The sequence below is a fragment of the Delphinapterus leucas genome, chromosome 13, assembly GCF_059928025.1.
Source record: "Delphinapterus leucas isolate spDelLeu-1000000601 "Yukka" chromosome 13, BTC_Dleu_Yukka2, whole genome shotgun sequence".
NCBI classification, from domain to species: Eukaryota; Metazoa; Chordata; class Mammalia; order Artiodactyla; family Monodontidae; genus Delphinapterus; species Delphinapterus leucas.
Window position 1 is genome coordinate 57,346,124 of NC_143141.1, and position 22,132 is coordinate 57,368,255.

The following is a 22,132-nucleotide window of genomic DNA, read 5'->3' on the forward strand; positions in this document are numbered from 1 at the left end:
TGTTTTTACTTAATGAATTCATATTTCATCCGACCTTCTGTATGAGTAGGTGACACTGACTAGCTTTCATGTGTTTAGAAAATAAAAGCTGTTCATTTGTAAACACTCAATGCAACTAAATTTCTTTTCTCTAACTAAATCTATCTTATAAGCTAAATTAGTTATGAGATTTTGTTAATAACAATGGCTTTTAAAAAGATGATAATAAATGATGACTAAATAAAAATCATGACACGAAGGGTGTTTAAAGTTAACTCTCAAGTCTCTTAAAAATGGAAAGTAATGGTCAAGAAAGGGATGTAATTAGGACTGTGCATGTGTTAGGAACAAGCAGTTGGGACGCAGATCACTTCTCAGACTAATCTTGCAATCATATTCAAGGTGATTCAAGAGTATTCACTAATCAACTGACGATCTCTGATTGCAATAAGATGTGATTCTATCATTTACTCATCTTTATCAGGATCTAGTCCTAATAAGCATATTTAATGTACAAATGTTATCATGTTTATAGCAATGCAGGATTATTTAAAAGTAAAACAAATATCTACTTGTTCTTTAAAGTGTGAGGTGCCCTACTATACTATATTTAAAGAACGAACAGGTAATTGTATAAATATAGCAACTAAGTGTTTTATTTGTTTTTCCAAATGTATAACCCTTTCAGTGTGTTTGTGCTCAGGAATACCTAGGAGTTCTGGTGACATAATTAATCCTGAAATTTTGCATTCACTTTTTGTGTGGAAAAAAAAAAGGAACTCAAACTTGGTTAAATTGTTGGCCTCCTTGGGGGGAGGAATAAAGAGGGATAACTATGCATTATGAGGAACTAAAATAGTAATTATCTGGATACTGCTTTTACATTAAGCCATACTTGTTTTCTGATTCTGTTTTTTCAGTTTCCATAGCAAGGCGTGTACAAGATCCATTAGCTGAGCTAGTGAAAATTGAGCCGAAGCACATTGGAGTTGGAATGTATCAGGTAAAGCAGTGTGGATCATTTAATTTGTGAAATCCATCAGTACAGAGACAGTACTCAAACTTGGCATAGTAATTGTCAGTGGGAATAAGTTCCCATTTTCAAAGGTTATACAGTTTGTGGAAAGGTAGTTAGGTGTTATAAATTATTCAGGAAGGAGGGAGGTTTTTTTTCTTGGTCTTTATGATTTTGAGTAAGGCTCATAATGGACTATAATCAGTTTAAAGACTATTAAAACTCTAGATACGACTAGTAACTTAATCTGAAGAGCCTCTCCTTTTAATGTCGCTGTAAAAATGGAAGGGGTGTGGAGAAAGGGGGGTATGTTGCCTCTTTTTCTAAACCAGTATGAGCTATTGATCTTTATTGATCTTTCAGGAAGAAGCCTTTGGTACCTACTGTGATTTTTTTTTTCCTGTTTTCATTCCTATTTGAGTATTATAGTTAGTTTTTGGTCATTGCCCAGTATGAGCTAAAGCCTTTCATTTTTGTTACTGTGTAGTAGTAATAGTGCTTCTTGGTGTTGCTGCTGTAGTTTCAGTTCTTGAGATTGTGTTCCTTAGGCAATTGAGGGCAGCACTAAATCTTGGCAAAATGAATCCATGTTGGCTTAAGTGGTCTCCAGAAACCTCAAGTTGAATTATTTTCTCTTTGATGAAAGTTCTTCTTAAGCCTGAAATAGAATATTACTCTCTATATAATTTTCATGAGATTTGAGTGATAGGTACTCTACTTTCTCTAAGGAAATATTATATGAAGTCATGGAATCTGTGGCCACTAGAAATGGAAGAGACTTTTGAGATCATACAACCCTACCCTCCTCATCGGACAGGAAAAGAAGCTGTGTCCTAGAGGAGTTAGGATTTTTACCCAGGCTCACACTGTCAAAGCCTGGACTAACCAGCCATATATTGGGACTTAACTGGAGTTTTCCCGTTGTACAGCAAGTTAGACCAAGAGGCATCCAAACCTTTAACTGGACTTGTTCACTGGCGAGGATGCTTCCTAAAGGGACTGATCTAGCTACAGATAGATAAAATGCCTAGTAACTAAAGAGTATACCTCTTATAGCAGTTTTATGATATAGGTATCATAGTTAAGAGAAATTATAGTTATATTAATTTAAGGTGAAGTTATGGAAGTTATGGAATACCTCGGTTCCTTAGTGAAACAAAGGAAAGAGAGAGTCAAACTTATAGAGCCCAGGAGGCTAATAACCTATTGGCATCAAAGTGGTCTTTAAGTAAATAGCAGGGACCTAGTCTCCAGATTTGGATTCAGAGATAGCATTTAATGTGAAAACAGTTTGGAATTCATTCCAACAGCAATGAGAAGTAAAGGAAGAGTTTTAAGCAGAGGAATGCCGTGATCTGATTTGTATTTTTAAATGTTGACTCTGACTACTCCAAGTGAAAGATAATGGTGGCTTGGACAAAGTTAATGGCAGTAGAAATGGAAAGAAGGTACATCTATTTTTAGGGACTACTTGGTAATAGTGAGGGAAAAGGAGTTGTGAAGAATTTGCTCCAAAGGTCCTGAGGATGCCTGAGTGGAGCAGATTTGGTGAGGATAAGGTTAGTAATTCAGTTTCGAACATGTTAAATTTGAGGTGCCTGTAAGAAATATAGGAAACTAGGAGTTGGATATACAAGTCTGAGATTAAGAGATATGGCCATATTAACATTGGAGTACAGACTATTTAGCAAATAATGACACTAAGAAAATGATCAAAATGGTGGGCAGAGCTCATGATATTCTAACTACATTACCACCACCACTGGCATATGCACAACTCCAAATTCCGTAAGATGACAGAAAGGTTGTACATATATATCTGTACCTATGTAAACACTCACTTACATGAATCAATTGATAATAGTCCGGGAAAAATAAGAAAGGGTCCCATCAGTGGGTAGAAATTTGAGGAACTCTTGAAAGATATTAAGCCTGAAGAATCACATCCACAGAAAAATGAAACATGGTAGAGCCACACCCGAAAATATATAGATCAGCAGGGTTCTCAAAGCAGAATCATATTCAAGTAGTGGGGAGGGGACCTGCAGGATTAGATAAGCAGGTGTGTATAGAGTGGCTAGGCCTGTGGAGACCCCCCTCCCTCAATATTCTGTGAGTCCCAGCTAAAGCACTGAGTATAACACAGAGGCCAGAGAGGCTGGGTGATCCCTCAAGTAACTTTTGATTGTCAGGAAGCCCAAGGAGTCTCTTCCTGGCAGGACGAGCTCCTGACATGTACATGACACCTGGCATCATATCCCACATTATCACTCGAGGCACATGGTGCTTAACAGAAACAGCATACACAGACAACGAGGGACTCTGAAACAATCTTGATGCCAAGAATCACTAAATGTTTGAGGAAAACCTATGATAGAAAAATGAGGCATCAAACTTAAAAAAATAACACCCAAAGAAACAATGAACAGGCAACAGACTCTGAAATAAGTTAAATTAACATTCACAGAGAGATAAGTGGTTATTGCATTTCTAAAACAAATATGGGATAGAATGAAATTAAACCAATGTAAGAATTTTAAAATATGATTGTTAAGATTAAAGAAAACCCCACATAAACAGGTGAAATAGAGTGGACACAGCTAAAAGCAAATTAATGAATTGGCAGATTGAGCTAAGAGATTCCTTAGAGTGCAGTCTTAAACTGAAAAAGGTGGGAAGCATGAACAAAAAGTCATATGATGTAGAGCTCCTTCTAAAGCTTCAACATTCATCTAACAGAAGGTTCAAATAAACAATGAGTGAAGGGGAGTTATAATCACAGAAATAATAGAATGAAATTTCTCCAGTTGACAGACAAGTCTTTTGAAAAGGCCTAATGAATACTGCGTAAAAGAGTAACAAAAGACCTACACTCAGATGCCTTCCTGTGAAATTTCAGAATGCTAGTAATAAGGAGGAACTAACTAAAAGCTTCCATAGAGCAAACATAGTTTATCTACAAAGGAAAGAATCAAGTTGACATCAGTCCTATTATTGGTAAAAAACAAGTAATAGAAGATAGAAATGCAGTAGTTTTGAAGTTGTGAGAAAAATTTTATTTTGAACCTATAATTCTATATTTAGGCAAACCAGCAATTCAGTGTGAGAGGAAAATAAAAGCATTTTTGGATCTGTAATGATTCACCTTCTCTGGTTGTTACAGACCTTCTTTGAAAGAATTATTTATGGAATTACTCCTGCCTAAAGTGTCGGAGGGAGGGTCGGGGGGGATGGGGCGGGGAGGGGGAATGGAGGTCCGAAGAAGGGAAAGGCATGTTGTGAGGAAACAGGATCAAGGTAAGGAAACAGTGGAGAGCTTTACAATACATACATATCCAGTAAAGTGTATCTGTATTGTTGAGTCTCATAGTTTTTTAACTATAATGTTCATCTTTAAATATATTAGTCTGGATCAGATCAACTCAACATGAGAGGGTATAAGAAAAAGAAGTGATGAAGTATTAGGATTCTTTTTCAGGAAAAAGATTCAGATATAGATTAACTCTACAATTTTTTAGAACAACATAATCTGAAATATATGAATAATAACCACAAATAGGACATTTAATATAAATCATGAGAGTAAAAAATAAAGTTTATCATTCCAACCAAAGGCAGAGAAAAGAAAATAAGAAAGTATAGTAAATAAAAGTATATGAGAGGAATAAGTATAGTAATAGGTAAAGGTGAAAGTATAGTAGTAGGTAAATTCCCCTATGAATAGAATCTCAGACTTTTAAAAATAAAATATAGCACTAAGATGTATATGTGCAAGAGGTACTTCTAAAGAAAAAAGCAACCTTGATATTTGAAATTTGGAGAAAAATATTACACACGAATGAAAAAATCAGCAGTGTTAACATGAGATGAAATAGAATTTAAGGCAAAATGCATTAAACAGGTCAAAGAGGAACATTTCATATTAATTACAGATAGAGTATCCTAAGAAGGTATAATTGCCCTGAGCATTATAGAATGCTAACAACATAGCTTCAAAAAATATGCAGTATTAAACACTTGTAAAAATTAGAGTAAGAGACAAGTCCACTTGGTAGGAGCTTTATAGACCACAACATAGCAACACATACATTTAAAAACAGCTTTATTGAGATATAATCACAAATCATACATACATACATACTTGAATAAATTCACCCACTTAAAGTGTACAAGTCAAAGATTTTTAGTATATTCATAGGGTTGTGAAACTGTTACCCTTAATTTTTGAACATTTTCATCACCCCAAAAGGAAACCATTAGCAGTCACTCTCCAGCGCTCCCTTCTTCCCCAGCCCTAGGGCAACTACTGATTTATTTTCTGTATCTATTGATTTATCTATTCTGGATCTGTCATATAAATGAAATTATACAATATGTGGCCTTTTGTGACTGGCTTCTTTCCTTTAGCATAATGTTTTCAAGGTTCATCCGTAGTGTAGCATATATCACAACTTCATTCCTTTTTATGGGTGATAGTATCTCATTGGATATATACACCACATTTTGTTTATCCATTTATCAGTTCATGGAAGTTTGGGTTATTTCCATTTTGGGGCCATTATGAATAATGCTACTATGAACATTTGTGTACAAGTTTTTATTTTATTTTAATTTATTTTATTTGGGGTGGGTAGATTTAGCATTTTATTTTTAAATAGGTATTGGTTAGTGAGCAACAAGAAATTATCATTAGATATTCAGTTCTTAGGTGAGCTAGCATTGTTCAGTGGATCCATCCAAAACTAGTCTATTGGCTTTTTATCTAGAGAGATATGGATGTATAGTAAAACTGTACAAGTTTTTATGATGTATGTTTTCATTTCTCTTGACTATATACCTAGGAGTGGATTTGCTGTGCTATGTAACATAAGTTTAAAGACAGATGATGAAGTAGGGAAGTTATTGGCCACAAATATACATGTACATATAACTAGTACATATTTTATTATTAGAATTTGGTATTTTCTTGTTGATTTGTACACGTTTATATATTGGTTTATATAAAACATTTACAAAACATTGACAAAGAGCCTCTACATACCATTCACCATGGATGAAATATAAACTTCTCTCTTTATCAAACAAACCCAAATTAGACAAGGGGTTATTATTTCAACCTAACAGTCGAGTAAAATTGTAATAAAATGATAAATATCTGTACAAGTAAGAGGGGTACAGTGAAATGAGCATTCACAAACACTGCTGGTGGAAGTGTAAATTGTTATTTCTAGCAAATAGTTAATACCAGTCAAGATGCACTTTAAGAAAAGGCATCCCTTTGACCTGGTAGTTCTTCCTTTAGGAGTCTCTTCTCAGGCAGTAATAAGAACTATTTCTAAAATTCACATACAAGTTTGCTGTTACAGCAAAATGTTGGAAGCAGCTACAATAGGAAAATAGTTAAATGAGTTATGGTATATCCACCAGTTGAAATATTTATACAACCATTAAAAATTTAGGCTTTCCAGGCCGATTTAATGACATGAGAAATTGCTCTTGACATATTTTTAAATTGCAATAAAGTTGTTGATACAGAATTAAACCAATTTGTGTTTTAGAACTAGAGATGTGCATTTACATTGAAGAAAAAGGTAACTGGCTGGTGACTGATATTTATATCTTTGTTGGTGGTGTGATTAGGGAATCTTTTCTTTTCCTTTCCTTTCTTTTTTTTTTTTTTTTTTTTTACTTTTTTTCAAACTTCTTATAGTGATTATGTATTAGGAAAAATGTGCTGTAAAACAAATATCTGTTTCCATTTCCTAGCCGATGGGCCACTTAATTTTAAACCTTGATACAATAGACTTCCGGTACAACCAGAGTGGGGCTGGATTTCTTTTTAGTTGGGACCTTTAAGTGCTTTTAGTATAAATTTAATACTTACATTTATTCTGATTTAAATTATGAGTAGCCGGACAAACAGTGCTTATTTTAAAAATGAAAGCTGTTCAAGGAATGTTAAATAGATGAAATAATAGAAGCTATAATATTATTTCAATAGAAACTAAAATACTTTTGGTTTAATAACAGCTAAAATGCTCAAGGCAGCACTCCAGTCCTTGTCTTAGAAAATGGGGAGAGCTGATTTCAAAAACACATGCCTGTCATTATTTCTGGAGAGAGAGGCAGCCAGTGTGGTCGAATGACAGCATATCCCTAACTGACCCCTAAAGACTTTGCTGGAAAGTGGCTTGGTGTTACTCCCAAGAAAACACTCCAGGGTGAGAGCAGGATGATGCAGGGTTGGCTCTGTTGAGTTCTGTGGGACATGGGGAATGATGGTTTAGCTTGGCCTTGTCATATCCTGAGAGTACAACTTGAGTAAGTTGGATTTACTTGCTATTTATTTCTTCTTTGGACTGTGTTTTAGATACTTTCATGCTCATTTACACCTGTATTTGTTAATGAGTATGCATGGTAAAGTAGGAAAGACAGGGCAGTCCCCTTTCCTCCTTTGTGCCTCTCTGTTAGATCATTTGATGATATTAGAGAGTGAAATGGTTTTCCAAAATGAGTTTCTGGAACCCTTAGTGGATTTTCTATATCCAGGCCATCTTTATTCCTCATTATTATGTATAATGAGGAGTCACTGTAAAAGGAAAATCATCTTCCCAGCTGCAGTTTTTCATCATAAAACCTCAAAGGTGGGAATTTGTATTTTATTTCCCTACCGCCTCTGTGGGATCAGTTCTGGATAAAAACTAAACAAAACTAAAATAACCCAACTCTTCAGTGGTGACATTACTCTGTTAAAACCTATTTTATAGTTAATATTGTAGGGATTATGAAATGTTTTAGTTTAGGTATGTAAAGGGTAATAAGGATTCTCATCTGTCCTGTATTGTTTGTCCAAATCTTTTTAAACATTTTAATCCTTTAATTATGTGTTATTGTAGAGTGGAATATAGAAAAAAGCCTGTCCCATGGATATCCACTTAGATGACTTTACCTGGATTTTGCCCCCTATACTAAAGCAATATTTTGAAATGGATAAAACGCAAATGTGAAAGAAACATAGAGGAAGTTGTTCTAGAAATTGGGCAGTATTCACATAGATGAGTTCCTTGAAAAACGTTTTTACAATCTTGTCCCTTAACTGTAAATCCCAGGATACGGGCTGTACTTGAATCCCTGATTTACCAGGTATTTATGCATGAAATTCAAACTTAGCCTTGCAATTTAGGTATTTCATTTATTTTTGACCATAACTGAGCTGTTTCTATAATTGAACAAAAACAAGTAATTGACCTTGACTGGGAGCATGAACTCATATATTAGAATTTCCTGGTTATTCCTAAATTTAAAGTTTTAAAATGTCTTTTCTGGGTATGTTTTTTCACTTCTGGTTGAAATATGCTTCCTATGTTGAGGTATTAACTATAGTTTTCTCAGGTTCTTAGAAATCACTGACGATGTAATAAGCCATGTACATATGCACACACCCTAGTATAACACCATCATTACTTATCTTTAAAAGAAATGTGAAATGTTGGTGTGGTTTGAAAAACCTTTTACCAATAATACCTTAAATTATTAACAATGAAATAGGTAATTACCTTTGTCTTTTGTTTACTTACTCTTTGTATGTCATTGACGTTGGACAATGAAACTAGATCAATTTCCGTTTCTACTTAAGTTCACCTTCTGGTTTCATACATCGGCACAAAAATCACTTTTAGGATTTCTAAAACTTTAAAGTATTTTCACAGTATTTTAAACTAGGTTTATCATGAATGATTGAAAAAAAATTACACATGACACTAAAGGTACTACCTACCATAATGGAAAAGATTTTTAAGCTCTGCATTAGAATCTAAAACATCTCTGAATCAGAAAACAGTACATAGAAAATCCACAGACAGGGAGAAGGTATTTGCATCACATAAAACCTACAAAGGATCCATAATTTATGAAGATCTGCTATAAATTAAGAGAAAAAAACAATTCCACAGAAAAATAGCAAGGGACGTGAACAGGCAACTGACAGAAGAGGAGACACACACAGAAAATAAAAATGTGAAAAAAATTATCACTCTGATTAATAATTGGGGAAATGCAAACTAAAGCCACGATGGGAAACCTTTCAGGTTGTCAAAAGTTAGTCTGACAGTTTGGATGTTAGCAACAATATGGAGCATTGGGAATCTTACACATTATTTGTAGAAGTCTAAACTGGCACAGCCTCTTTGGAGAGCAACTGGAAACTAGTAAATTGAGAGACTGGGATTCTCTTCAACTTAATTTTGTTGCTAGATATTCATAGCCTTGAAAAACTCTCATGTGCACAAGAAGACATGTACAAGAAATTCACTGAAGCACTATTTATAGTAGTAAAAATTTGGAAACAGTATGTCCCTCATCTGGAAAACAGGAAAATAAAACTGTAGTATACTCAGATGGTAGAATATTACATAGGAGCAAAGATGACCCAATTAGAGCTACCTATATTAATATGGATAAACCTCATAAGATACAATATTAAGAGAGAAAGCAAGTTGCAGAATATGTATTTTATGATTGGTATAAAAATTTTAAATATGAAAAATAATACTGTGTACTATTTATGAATACCAATGTATAAAGTAAGAATATAGAAATAAGTACTGGAATCTAAGGTAGTGGTTACCTTGAGTGGGGCATGAGATGGGAGGGGAATGGGAACGGGGAGGGGTATAACAGGAGTTTCAACTGTATATTGTATTTCTTAGGCTGTTTGGTGGGTACATGGTGTCCTTTATACTTTATAACTTTCTTGTTAAGTAAATCAAATTTTATAAAAAGATGCAAGAAAGCTGGGTCAAATGATAAATGTGTTTTATCTCAGGAACTTTGGCTTTCAGTTGGTTTTAGTTTCTGCCTTATATGTTGGTGTGTGTGTGTGTATTTTACTGTGAGGATTTATGTAACCAGAAAAATAATAAAGCTATTTTCATTTTCCAGTGAAAATGAAAAAATACTTTTAATACTAGGTTACATTTCTCTTCATAATATTCTTTCAAATTTTCATCTTTAAGACTAATTTCACAGCAAATCAAATACTCTTTAATGCAGAGTTTTAACACTATATTTTTTCATTTCACAAATATTGGATTCTTCTCTGTGAATTTTAAGAATTAAATATCATTTGCTTTGCTGCATTACCTGAAATGGTCATTTCAGAGACATGGCCTAAGACAAACCTGTAGACCGTTATGACTTCTAGTGTTTATTTACAGGGCAGAGTTGGGTAGAACAGATGTTTAAGGGGTTATAATATAATGTGTTGTAATAATGTTACCATAATATGACTAGCATTCATCCTATACTATTTTCTTTTCACCACTACACCCCCACAACCAACAGACTCCTAAATTACCTGAATTAGAAACCTTAAGATTAGGCAAGGGAGCTTTTAATAATCCTAGCCTACACTACCTCCCCAGATATTTTAGTTTAATTGGTCTGGGGTGGGCCCTAGACATCAACAAACTTTTTAAAATTCCACAGGTGATTCTAATGTACTGGCAGGGTTGAGAACCATTGCTTCTTAAAGTACAGTCCCTGGACCAGCAGCATCAATATCATCTGAGAACTTGTTAGAAATGCAAATTCTTGCACTCCCTTCCCAGACATATAGGATCACAAATTCTGTGGGTGGGGCACTGGAATCTGCGTTTTAATGGCTAAGGTTTGAGAACCACTGGTCTCTAATGCTTCTCAAGCTTGAATGTAAAAAAACCCTTCACAAGGTCTTGTTAAAATGCAGATTTTGATTCAGTTGGTCTAAGGTGGGTCATGAGATTCTGCGTTTCTAATAGACTCCCAGGTGATACCAATGCTGTTTGTCTGAGGATTATACTTTGAGTAGCAAGAGACCCTACTGAAAGCCTCTTGGGCCGTACCCCAGACCCGTTGAATCAGAATCTGAGTTTAACAAGATTTCCAGGTGTTTTGAATTCACATTACAATATTTGTAATGCAGAAGGAAAATCAGGACATGCCAGTATCTAAGGGGGATGAGAGCTTGAGAAGCAAAAATCGATATTGTAAAACACTGAAAAAAATAAAGGTAGGATATGAACTGAAAATGTGTCTTTCATGTTTTATTATTTTTTAATGTTGATGGTAACCCTAACAAGAATAATTTCATTGGAGTAGTGGAGGCAGAAGTCAGAAGTAGATTGAGGACTGAATGAAAGGTGAGCACTTAGAGACAGGTATATACAGATCTTTAAAGGAGAGAATTTTCAAAGGAGGTCAGGATTTAAATGTGTTTAAATGTTTATAGGAAGGAAGTAGAAACAGAGAGGGAGAAGTTGAAGATGCTAGAGAGAGATGCCTGAGGAGATGACACCCACAGCTTACCTAAGAAATAGGCTAAGGAAGGAAATGGACAAGAGTTCAGAAGAGAGAAGGTCCTGGGGTGGTGGGTGACTGGGAAGAAGTGGAAGAGAGCAGGACTGGGAGGGGTTGAACATTTTTTTTCTCTTTGAAGTAGGAGCCTACTGTTGTATACGCCTCATCCCCCACCCCAAAGAAACAGCTGCTAGTTTTAAAATTGCTGAAATCATAGTATTCTTTTGTTTACTGTCTCTCCTCTAATGGAATTTAAACTCTCATATGAGGACAAGGTGTTTCCACCTCTATCCACAGCTCCCAGGACCTGGCACACATAGATACTCAGTAAGTATTGTATTTGCTGAATGAATGAACGAATGGTAGATTATCGGTATAGTTGCTCACTTATTATATTTTTCACTCTGTTGTGAACGCACCATAAAATTTTATACCCTCTCACTTAAAAATTTTGTTTGGTAAACTTGAAATGTTGGTTACTAGTATTTTTTTTAATGAATCTCTTTTCGGGAAAAGTGAGAACTTAAGGAGCAGAGAACATTAGAATAGCCATGTGGAGTGAGAATGGCTCTGGAATGTAAAGGATTGCTGGGGATGAAAGAACTAGTCTTCATAGCACGTATCTCTTCATTTCTTTCTTCCCGACAACACACATCCTTTTCCCTATGGAAATAATTTTTACCGGGACAGATCAGAGGGAGCACTTATATAGGAATGTTCTTTGATTGTGATTAAATTAGTAAATCAGTATTTCTAAGGATCTATGATTAATACAGTATAATATCCTTATCAAAGAAAAATCTTTGTTGCCATGGAGTTCATCAGAATAGACTCTTTCCTTTAAAGTGAAATTATCTATTAAAATGTAAGCTTATGGAAATTCTTTAAAATTTCATCTTTGTTCTCCACAGAGCTCTAAGGAGTTTTTTAGTATACTGGTTAGGTCTGATATTGGTTGTATGTGGATGGATAGCCTACAGACTAAAAATACGATTATTGCAAAGATGTTTAATTCTGGCATTCATATAGATATTACTATTTATTTTGCTGAATATTTGTATATAATTATGTGTGGATAATTGTTTAGCATACTAAAGAGAGAACCTGAGATGTAATTCTTTACTCAGTGCAAAACACTACTATCTGTATAACATAATAATGTTCATATTAGAAAGAATTATTGAAAACTCAGATGTAAGGATTGTGCTAGATAATTATAGCGATTGGGAAGAGAAATAAAATGTGTAAATATTAGGAAGGCCACTTCCGAGAATTTAAAAACTATGTTCTATATATCTGATATTGTTCAGGAATGTTGATCAACTCATTCCTCTAAATATGTGTGTTGGAGGTGGGTGTTGATCGTGGGCTTTAAGAATAGCACAGATAAATTTAATTACTAGTAAGATTATATTATATTTTAAATTCAAGGGGAAGGCTTCATCATTATCATAGTAATAATATGCATTAAATGCATGATCCTATAGAAAGGACTGTGAGTTTGATAGAATTTAGGTCAGAAATGAACTGTCTGCAAAGTGATTGTAATGTGGTGCAGACACAGGAAAATGGGCCTTGTTCATTTATGGTATGAGTTCACTCATGGCACATTTGTCCAGCAAATCTCTTATGCTATGGACAATTGTGTTACAATGTCTTTCTTCTGGTGATCATGGAAAGGAATTCTAAGGAGAAAAGTCTGTATTGAGGAAAAATTATATCGATGAGAGGTCTTTTTCCCTGGGTTTTTCTCAATAATTTTAAATAGCATTACAGGTAAGAAAAACTAATTTGCCTGGATTTATATAGAATGAAGATTGTTTCTCACTTCCACAGAAATAAACACGGGTTGTTTTTCTTTTTGAACAATTAACTTTAGAAGATATCTTTGGTTTTGGGTGAGATAGTAGGCTAGTTGGCTGCCTTCTTTGTGCACTGTTAACTCTGGTGATATATTTTCTTTCTTTCTTTTTTTTAAATAAATTTATTTATTTATTTATTTTTGGCCGCGTTGGGTTTTCATTGCTGCGCCCGGGCTTTCTCTAGTTGTGGTGAGTGGGGACTACTCTTCATTGCCGTGCGTGGGCTTCTCATTGCAGTGGCTTCTCTTGTTGCAGAGCATGGGCTCTAGGCGCATGGGCTTCAGTAGTTGTGGCACGTGGGCTCAGTAGTTGTGGCTCACGGGCTCTAGAACGCAGGCTCAGTAGTTGTGGCGCACGGGCTTAGTTGCTCCACAGCATCTGGGATCTTCCTGGACCAGGGCTTGAACCCGTGTCCCCTGCATTGGCAGGTGGACTCTTAATTGCTGTGCCACTAGGGGAGTCCCTCTGGTGATATATTTTCTTTAATAACCTAGATCAGGCTACCCAAGCTGTTTATTGTACAGTATTATTAAAAAAGATGTATTTTCTTTTCAAATGTATAATTGAAAGGGAGAATTTTCTCCTGCCATATACAAGGCTTTTGTTCATTATTTATTTGGAATAAATGGGGCCAGAGAGTATGAGTGCAGTTAGATTTCATTGGAGGGCGGATTGCAAAGACTTTTTGAGGCATGATGTGCAAGTGAGTGTTTTTAAATCTCAGAGGTGTGATTGTGTCATAACAGCCATAACCTCTGGGCTTGCTTTATTACTTTTATTAAAACAAATCTGTATGGGGGTGCTATGTATATTTTGGTGATGAAGGAAATGAGGTGGTTAATTTATTACGTGAACAGCACTTTCAACTAACCACAGCGTGATTCACTGAGAGAGCGGTGGAAAAGCCTAGCTCTGTAGAAATGACTGCTTTTTGATTTGTGGACCTTAACTTTCAGCACCAGAGCATGAAGTTTATCTACAAAATGGTTTCTTCCTTTTTTTCCCCTGTAAGGTTTTTGTCCAACTTTAAACTTGAAATTTTTTCCTTTATTTTATTTTGGGTATTTAATGAATGTGAATGATCTAAATAGTTCTGCAAGTTAAGTAGGGGGGGAAAAAGAAGGGGGCTCATGTGTTAGAGTATTAGGGAAGTGGGTAACATCTTTACGGCTTCCAGGTAGCCCACATATACCTCAGAGGAGAACTCCATAAATAAGTCAATCTGCTTACCCCTCCACCAATGAGGATAGCTATCTGGTATCAGATATGAGTTAAGAAAAAGTGAGGCACCTGTTGTTCTTCCCTTTTGTTGGATGCATTTATAAACAAATGCTGTAGTAGAAAAGAAAATCAATCTTAGGTAAAACAGTCTCTGACAAATGTTTGTTTGGAAGTGGAGGGTGATTATGGGAGAAGGTGAGGATATCATGTCACCTAGAAGTACACACACTCTAGAAGGAAATTAACAGAACAGCCATCCACCTGATGAGCTTGTAGGGGTATAAAGCACTTGTTGTATGCTCATAGCAACAGCCACTGAGAGACCAAGAAAAGGTTGTTTTCTCTGGAGTTGTGCCATATCCAGCATCATCTGGTGATGTGAACCTGATGGAAAATAGGTCATCTTCCTGGCAGTATTTTTGAAAGACCCCTTCGTTTTCCAGATGTGCCAAGTGTCAACCACTTACAAACAGAAGGACTCAGAAATCAATCAGTCTTAACTGATAAGAATTCATTAAAGCATTTTATACCTGGCATATTACAAGGCTCTATGAAAGTAAGGATGACAGTCAGTTTTATATTTTTTCTCTGCTTCTTTGGAGTGACACACCACATATCTCTTCAGAGCCCTAAATTTCCTCTAAAAATTATGTCATTCCCTCATAGCGCTTCCCCAGCGAGTTGGCAAAGGCCAGAAGAAACATTATTTGTATAGTTTAGAGACAGTGTAGAGGAGGGAGGTCCAGGCCTGTGGTTTATGTAAACAGGGTGGACTGGGAGGGGACACTGGCACCCCTGGTTATGTTGTTATTTAGTCATCACGTGCTGTCAGTCCTGGTGAGAACGTGTCCACTTTGAGACTGATTCAGCCACAGTGATTAGTTATGACCATCCATGGTCACAGACTATGGTAAGAATTTAATTTTAAAAGGAATTGGATTGTAGGCAAGACTTAATTTTAATGACATTGGTTGGGCTTCTCAAACTTTCAGGTATCCTTACTAGTAGAATGAAACCTTGTTTTGCACATTCCAAGAGACATATGTTTGACACCATGTGCATTTGTTTTCATCATGGTTTGGTTACTTTTTAAAGGATTGAGATTTAAAAATTATGGTAAGGATGTGGTTTTAAATAAAGTGGAACACTGTAGTTGAGAGTGAGACAGGAGATACCTTCTTGTAGAGAAATTCTGTATTTATCATTAAGTTTGCAAAGGAAATTTGGATTCTAGATTAAAATACTTGGTTAGTCATACCTAGGGCACATAACTATGCTCTTTGACATATGCCCCCCCTTGCAGTTGCGTAGTTATAATTCAGGGTGTGTTTAAAGGGAACTTACCTTAGACTGAAATTGTGTAAACGTTCTCACTGGTCCTTTCCTCATTTCAGTGTGGTTCAGTGAAATGGAACACAAAGCCCCAGTTTGTCAAAGGGAGCTGTGGTCTTGTTTTGGTTTAGCTGCATTTGCTTTGTGACCTTGGGAAACTAATTTTACTTCTTCATGCCTTGTTGGAAAATAAAATAAGGTTATCTGTATGGTTTCTGAATGTTAAAAGGAATATATATATTTCAGGTATATATTTCACATATATATGAAAATGCCCAAAGGTGCATTTTATTTCATATGATGGAACTATCAAATAAACAGATTCCATTTATGTTGGTGGGGTTTTTTTTAAACCTTTGTGTTAAGGTTCTATTTATTTCTATTATTTATTCATATGCTAAGCTTCTCAAGTATTCCTAGAATCATTTAATTTCAAGTCACAAGGGACCTTAGAGGTCATTTAGTTCACACTAGCAGGTATAAGCATGTTCATTGCCTTCTGCTAAAAGGGAGGACGGAAGAATCTGCAAGGAAAACTTCCAGAACAAAGGATCAGAGTGGCGGCGTTGCTGTGCTCATAATCCAGGAATGAGGAAACAGTCCCATTGCCTGAGCTGCCTCATATAAATAGTAATGACAGGACGTGTTGCACAGGGAAAGATAGGCATTTGAAGTTGAATTAGAAAGTACACTTTAAACTTCTGTTAGTTATTACCTAGAGAATGTTTTGTAAGTCTGTAGTGCTTTACTTGTTATCCTTGCATATCTGATTCTTCTGTTGTGGTTCACATCTAATGTTTAAATTGACTCAGTATTTTGGAGGTGGGAGGGGAAGAGGGTAGAACAGTCAAAAACAAACACAACAGCAACAACAGAAACAAACTCCTCACTTGGTTGGGATGCATGATCTGGTTATGGATTGTCAATAAGAAACAGCTGTTTGTTTGTTGACAGCCTGCCTTGCCTCGCCCATAATCAAGCTGTTTCTCATCATATAATTACCAAGTCTTTAGTATTTGAGGCTTGTTGTAGATTTATAGTTGGTTATATAGCATTTGCCAAAACGTCATAGTTTAGATAAAAAATTAGTGATTCCCCTGTAGTGATTCTACTGAAATATGAATGTGGGTTGTAATAAAAGAAAGATGCCTGAAGAGGTTTCTGAAATTCATTTCAGGCTTGAGGGAATGTAGAGGGTGTCTTGTGTGTGTTTTCTAATGAGGGAGTTTCAGTGTAACTTCCCCGTCTTGTAGACTATTGCCAATCAGAAAAGGGTTCTGTATTCTCTCATTTTCTCTCTCTTCCTCCCTCTCTCCTTCCTTCCTTCCTTTCCTTCCTCCCTCCCTTCCTTCTTTCCTTCCTTCCTCTTTCCCCTTTCTCTCTTCCTTCCTTTCCTTCCTTTTTCTTTTTTCTTTCTTTTCTTTCCTTTGTTCTCTTTTCCTGAGTGTAGTTAGGCAGCACTGATGTGGGCAGCAGGATAGATTTTTTTTTGGTGTGGAAGGACATGGTTTTGTTCCTTTGTTCCTTCTTTTTCTGTCTTCTTACAATCCTGTTCCAGTGTCGAAGCCAAGAATGAAAGGAAAGTTAAATTCTGAGAGTCCAAGGTGATGTTTCAGCCTCCTGGGTAGCTTTACTAGCTGAAAAAAAAAAAAAAAAAAAAAGCTGAATGTGCCTCTTACCCTAAAGAGAACCTATCGAGGACATTTTATAAACAAACCCCTTTCAATCTGGATTATGCTGAGTGAGGTCCATTTTGAAATAAGAGTAACCCTGGGTTTTAAGAAAACAAGCCAGAAAGGTGAGGTTTCTATTGCTTCATTTAGTTTTATTCTTCAAAATAGAGCAAAAAGGGTTTCTAATCATGATTAAATCGCAGCTTCTCTAGGAATGGAAAAGTTTCTCTCTTAATGAATCTTTTCACAGTGCAGTTACTTCAAAAAAAAAATCCCTTTAAAAACTATGGTGCCACGAATTTTTATTTTCATAAACTCCAAAGTAATGTAACAATTTCTTCTTCCTTTGATAGGTTTAAGATTAAAATGGAATTTAGAATATTTTTAGTAATTTTTTCTCTTTGATCTCAGAGGCATTACATAAATGATAGTCTTTCTCTATATAAATATGTATTTTTAAAGATAAAGTAATGTGGGAAGAGTGCTTTTTTGTTATAGACGGTGTGACTACAAAAGGGAATACTTTACAATTTGTAAAACGTAAAATTTTGAGAAAAGTATATGTATATATATATATATATAGTTTTTATTTCTATTTGCATGTGTTTATGCTCTATCTTTCATTAGAAATCCACATATACTTTTTTCTAAAAGCATAAATCATAGAAATAGTTTACTTTAAAAGAATGTGTCAAAATTGCTTGATCTCTCGTAGCCAGATGATCCCAAACGTCAGTGGGAATTTGACTAACAATGATTTCACCAGGTGGCTAGTGGTCAGTACTTAAGATTATTAGCAGAATATGAAATGTTCTGAATTTGCATGTGTGTTTTAATATACCATGAGAATGACATTTCATTTTCTAATAGCTACTTTAAACTATTTAATTACTATTAGTATCAGGGCAAGAATTAATTCTTTATCTTAACACATGAACTATACCATGAAGTTGGAGTCCAAAATTAAAAGGTTATGTATGGCTTAACTGGAACAGGTAGGATGTGATGGGGTGTAAAGATGAATATTTTTATATGTGCAGCTGTGCATATATTCTTAGGGCCCTATTAGCCAAAATCTGTTGTCTTAGTAGTACTCAGGTACATAATTCGATCAAATGAATCACAGATGATCCATTTTAGAAGCACTTTACTATTTGGGTGTCAGGGGAAGAGAATTTAGTTGTAATTTTAAGAACTTCATCCCCAAATTATTTAATGGTATATTAAATTTTAGCTGCCCAAAATCTATGTGGACAAAAATTATTGTTATAAAGAAAAGATGTGCAAATTCTTATTCCAGCTGCCTTTTAAGGGGGGAAGGGAGAAATTTAGGAGATGTTACAGGCTATAATTACAGTTTTTTATCTTGTTTCTCTGTGTTACACTTTTTTCGGTGAAGCTTTCTCAAAAACTATGCTAAAAATCCATTATTATAGAGCTATTAAAATTACTGTTTTAGTATCCAGTGATTAATACCCATGACCTTTATTTTTGGATCAGCTTCATAAATATATACATTTTTCTGTGTCAGTCATTGTCTAGAATTTCATTTTTGTTCTGCTTTCTATTACATACCATGAATTATATGAAATTAATTTAATCGCTACTGCAAACAGAAATTAAATGTGCCCTAATCCAGAGTTACGTTGTTTGCTTTTACAACTGTAAGTCATAAGTAATTAATTTTCCTTGGAAAATTAATTCACTTACCATTCCCAGTAGCATCATATGTTGACACAGGGTTATAGATAGTTTAATATTTTTCTTCAGCATGCTGGCCTCAACTTTAGAAGACCTTAAAGGAAAACAAATTAAAATTTACTCAACTGTATATAATTTGGAGTTATTTAAAATAAGTATTGTTGTTATTGCTATTATACAGGTGATGACTTGAAAATTATATTCAAACTTTACAAAATCTCCATTAGTATATTAACAAGTATGAAATTATATATTTTTTAAAGTTGTTCATATGACAGTAGCCATTAAAATTTTTATTCCTCAATTCTGAATGAAACAGTTTACTTGACAGCCATCTGACAGCAGTAGCATGAAGAGTTTTACCATCACTTAATTGAGGAGGAAGCAAAGTGAGTAACTTACTTGCTGAACATTTTGAGCACTTAGGATAGCAAGCCATCATGTCTGATTCTTATATAGCTCATTTTCAATATTTAACCCCAGCCAATAGAAAGATTTCCATCAAGGTCATCTTAAAACCTAGACTATGAAAGATATCTAGTTTTAAACCCCCAGATATTTTTTATTACATTGATTGCTCTTCTCTACTTCTTTCATCCTTTCCTGTTTAATACTTTTTTCCCCTTGCTTTCCAGAAAGGCTAATGTGGAAAATGAAATAGGTAAAAGTCTTTCAGTTAAATAAGTTAGGTTTCCCCTAGCTGCTTCTTGTATTCTGGGAACTCAGAAAATATGGGCAAACCAAACTTAGCTTTTCTTTTGCATTTGCCAGGAGGTTATTTTGTAAGATGATTTTTTTTTTTTTTTTTTTTTGCTGGTTCATAGAACTCTATAAAACATATAGTGTTTATTACTTTATTTATATTTATTTAAGTCACTAAGGTGAAACTCTAGTGATGGTGGCAGTGTTACAGTTTTAACAAGTGGGGGCTTATTTTATAAATGTGTCTTTGTGGCCATAGCTTTAAAAAATGCGGGGAGTTAGCAGTGAAATGTTCTTTATGCCTTTTGGAAAGAAAATTTGCTATTTAATTCCACTATAAAAGTACTACCAGAATACAAAATCACCACCATTATTTTTTGTTACTATTCATTGTCATACTCAGTTTTTGGATCTGTACTCTCAGGATTGAACTACATATATTCCAAAGCTGTATCAGGAAGAAAGTGTTTTACTTGCTACTTCTTTCCTAAGGAGGATGACAGAGGAGTCCTCTTCCCTGTACTTTGGAGGGTTTCTCTGTCTGAGTGGCCTTCAGAATTATGATAATAATTTTCTTTTTTATCATCATCAGACAAAATGAAAAAACTACAGGTGTCAAGTCATGTACATTTATGTCTGTGCTCTGACCCAAATATGGATTGTTTCACAGTCAGGTTTAAGGGAAAGCAGGCTTTCAAATATAATTTATGTAGGCATCCCAGGCAATGGTTATTTTTAAAAACTTTATCCCTGAGTCTATTACCATATACCTGCAGTGTGATTATGTATAAATATGTATGATGATTCTGCATGCATTTTTACACAGTTTTTAAAAAATGCCTCTGCCTTCTTTCTGAGATGAACACTACAGCTTTAGTTTATCCTTGTTTTGAGTGGAAAAGTGTGTGTTTACAGAAAGTTGCTATTATCAATCTGCATTTTATTTCACAATATATTCTCTCAAAAATTACATTTAAATGAGAATTTTGTCACATTGTTATTACCTTTTATTTTGTGTCAAAATGAATATCTTAGAGAAACATTTCAGTTCATAGTGAGCTAAGGAGTGTAGAGGGGTTGCATTTATGGTATGTGTACAAAAGAAGGCTGCAAGGGTGGGGAGAAAGGAAGTGCTGAACTTAGGCTACATGGTATTTTACTCAAAGCTGGCAAAGGAACATTTTATGTTAAAATATATGTAAATTATGAATTCAAGAAACAGAGTTTGGAGAAGCAAAATTTTTTATTTTCCATGCTTATTTTGTTGATTCTGATTATAATAGAAATGATAAGACTTGATGGTGGAAATATGAATTTTTAAAAATTGTATAATGTGGAGATAGTACAAAGTTTATAATTTGCTGAATAATAGTTGTGATATACATTAAAAACCATGCTGTTTGTGGCAAGTAGACAAACAAGTGCATGTGTCTCATGAGGTTCTGAGGAACTTCGAGCAGACTCTGGTTTGAGTTTGGTCAGTAAGATTTTATTTTTAATCTTTAAGCAGGGCGTAAATAATCTTGGTTATTCCTGAATAGCTCCCTGAAGTAAGGTAAAAGTGGGGTTTGCAGACTGCTGGTACATGTTGAAGAAAGATATTGATGTTTTATAACATGTTACTATTCAGTAGGGTCCCTAGCAATGCCACTGGGCAGAAAAGTAAATTTGTACCTAAAGAAATGTACAGCTATTAATTTGCATTCTGTTCCACACTGTTCTCTCAAAAGACTAAATTTAAATTAGTTTCTACTTCTATTCACAAAGGTAATAATTAAACTAAGGTGATATATAGAAAGGTGAAATGGCAATTTACCAACCATCTGAGAATGACAGAACTCTCCCACGTCCTTCAAAGTTGAAATCATGTTCCGAATCATTATCCCATATGACTTCAATCTTACACATTGACAGTGGGATAAATTGGGTTATATTTTTGCTTTTACTAGAAACTCAAATCAAATCACAGTCAAGGTAGGGAGTACTGCGTTGGAATATCCTGCTTTTATGTTTCTGGTAAGTCCAAACGTTAACCTTTGGCTATAAAAAACAGCTCACCTAGACGCTGGCCTTTTCTTTTTTAGCACCATTCATAGTTTGGGGCCATTTTCAGTCTGATGTTTAAGAACTGTGCTTCAGAAGATGGTGTGTCTGTATAAAAATGTGAAACAATTTTATGATGAGTTTAAATGAACCGTTAATTGTGGTGGATGGATTTCCACATTTGTCTTACTAAACCTGCTAATCAGAATGTGAAAATGGGCAGGAGAACCTTTAAATAATGACCTGTCTCCAAATTGTTGTTTCATGTT

The 22,132-nt window shown here is 34.9% G+C and overlaps 1 protein-coding gene across 4 annotated transcripts in view; it reads left to right on the forward strand.

Moving 5' to 3' along the window:
* SRBD1 (S1 RNA binding domain 1) overlaps positions 1 to 22,132 on the forward strand; it is a 229,588-nt gene that overhangs the window by 129,754 nt on the left and 77,702 nt on the right. For 2 of the 4 annotated variants that reach the window (XM_022573933.2, XM_022573934.2), the window contains exons 16-17: positions 900 to 982; positions 11,627 to 11,656. In XM_022573933.2, coding sequence (XP_022429641.2) covers positions 900 to 982; positions 11,627 to 11,656 — 113 coding nt within the window. The remainder of the gene's footprint in view (positions 1 to 899; positions 983 to 11,626; positions 11,657 to 22,132) is intronic. The other 2 variants (XM_022573935.2, XM_022573936.2) reach the window with 1 other exon arrangement.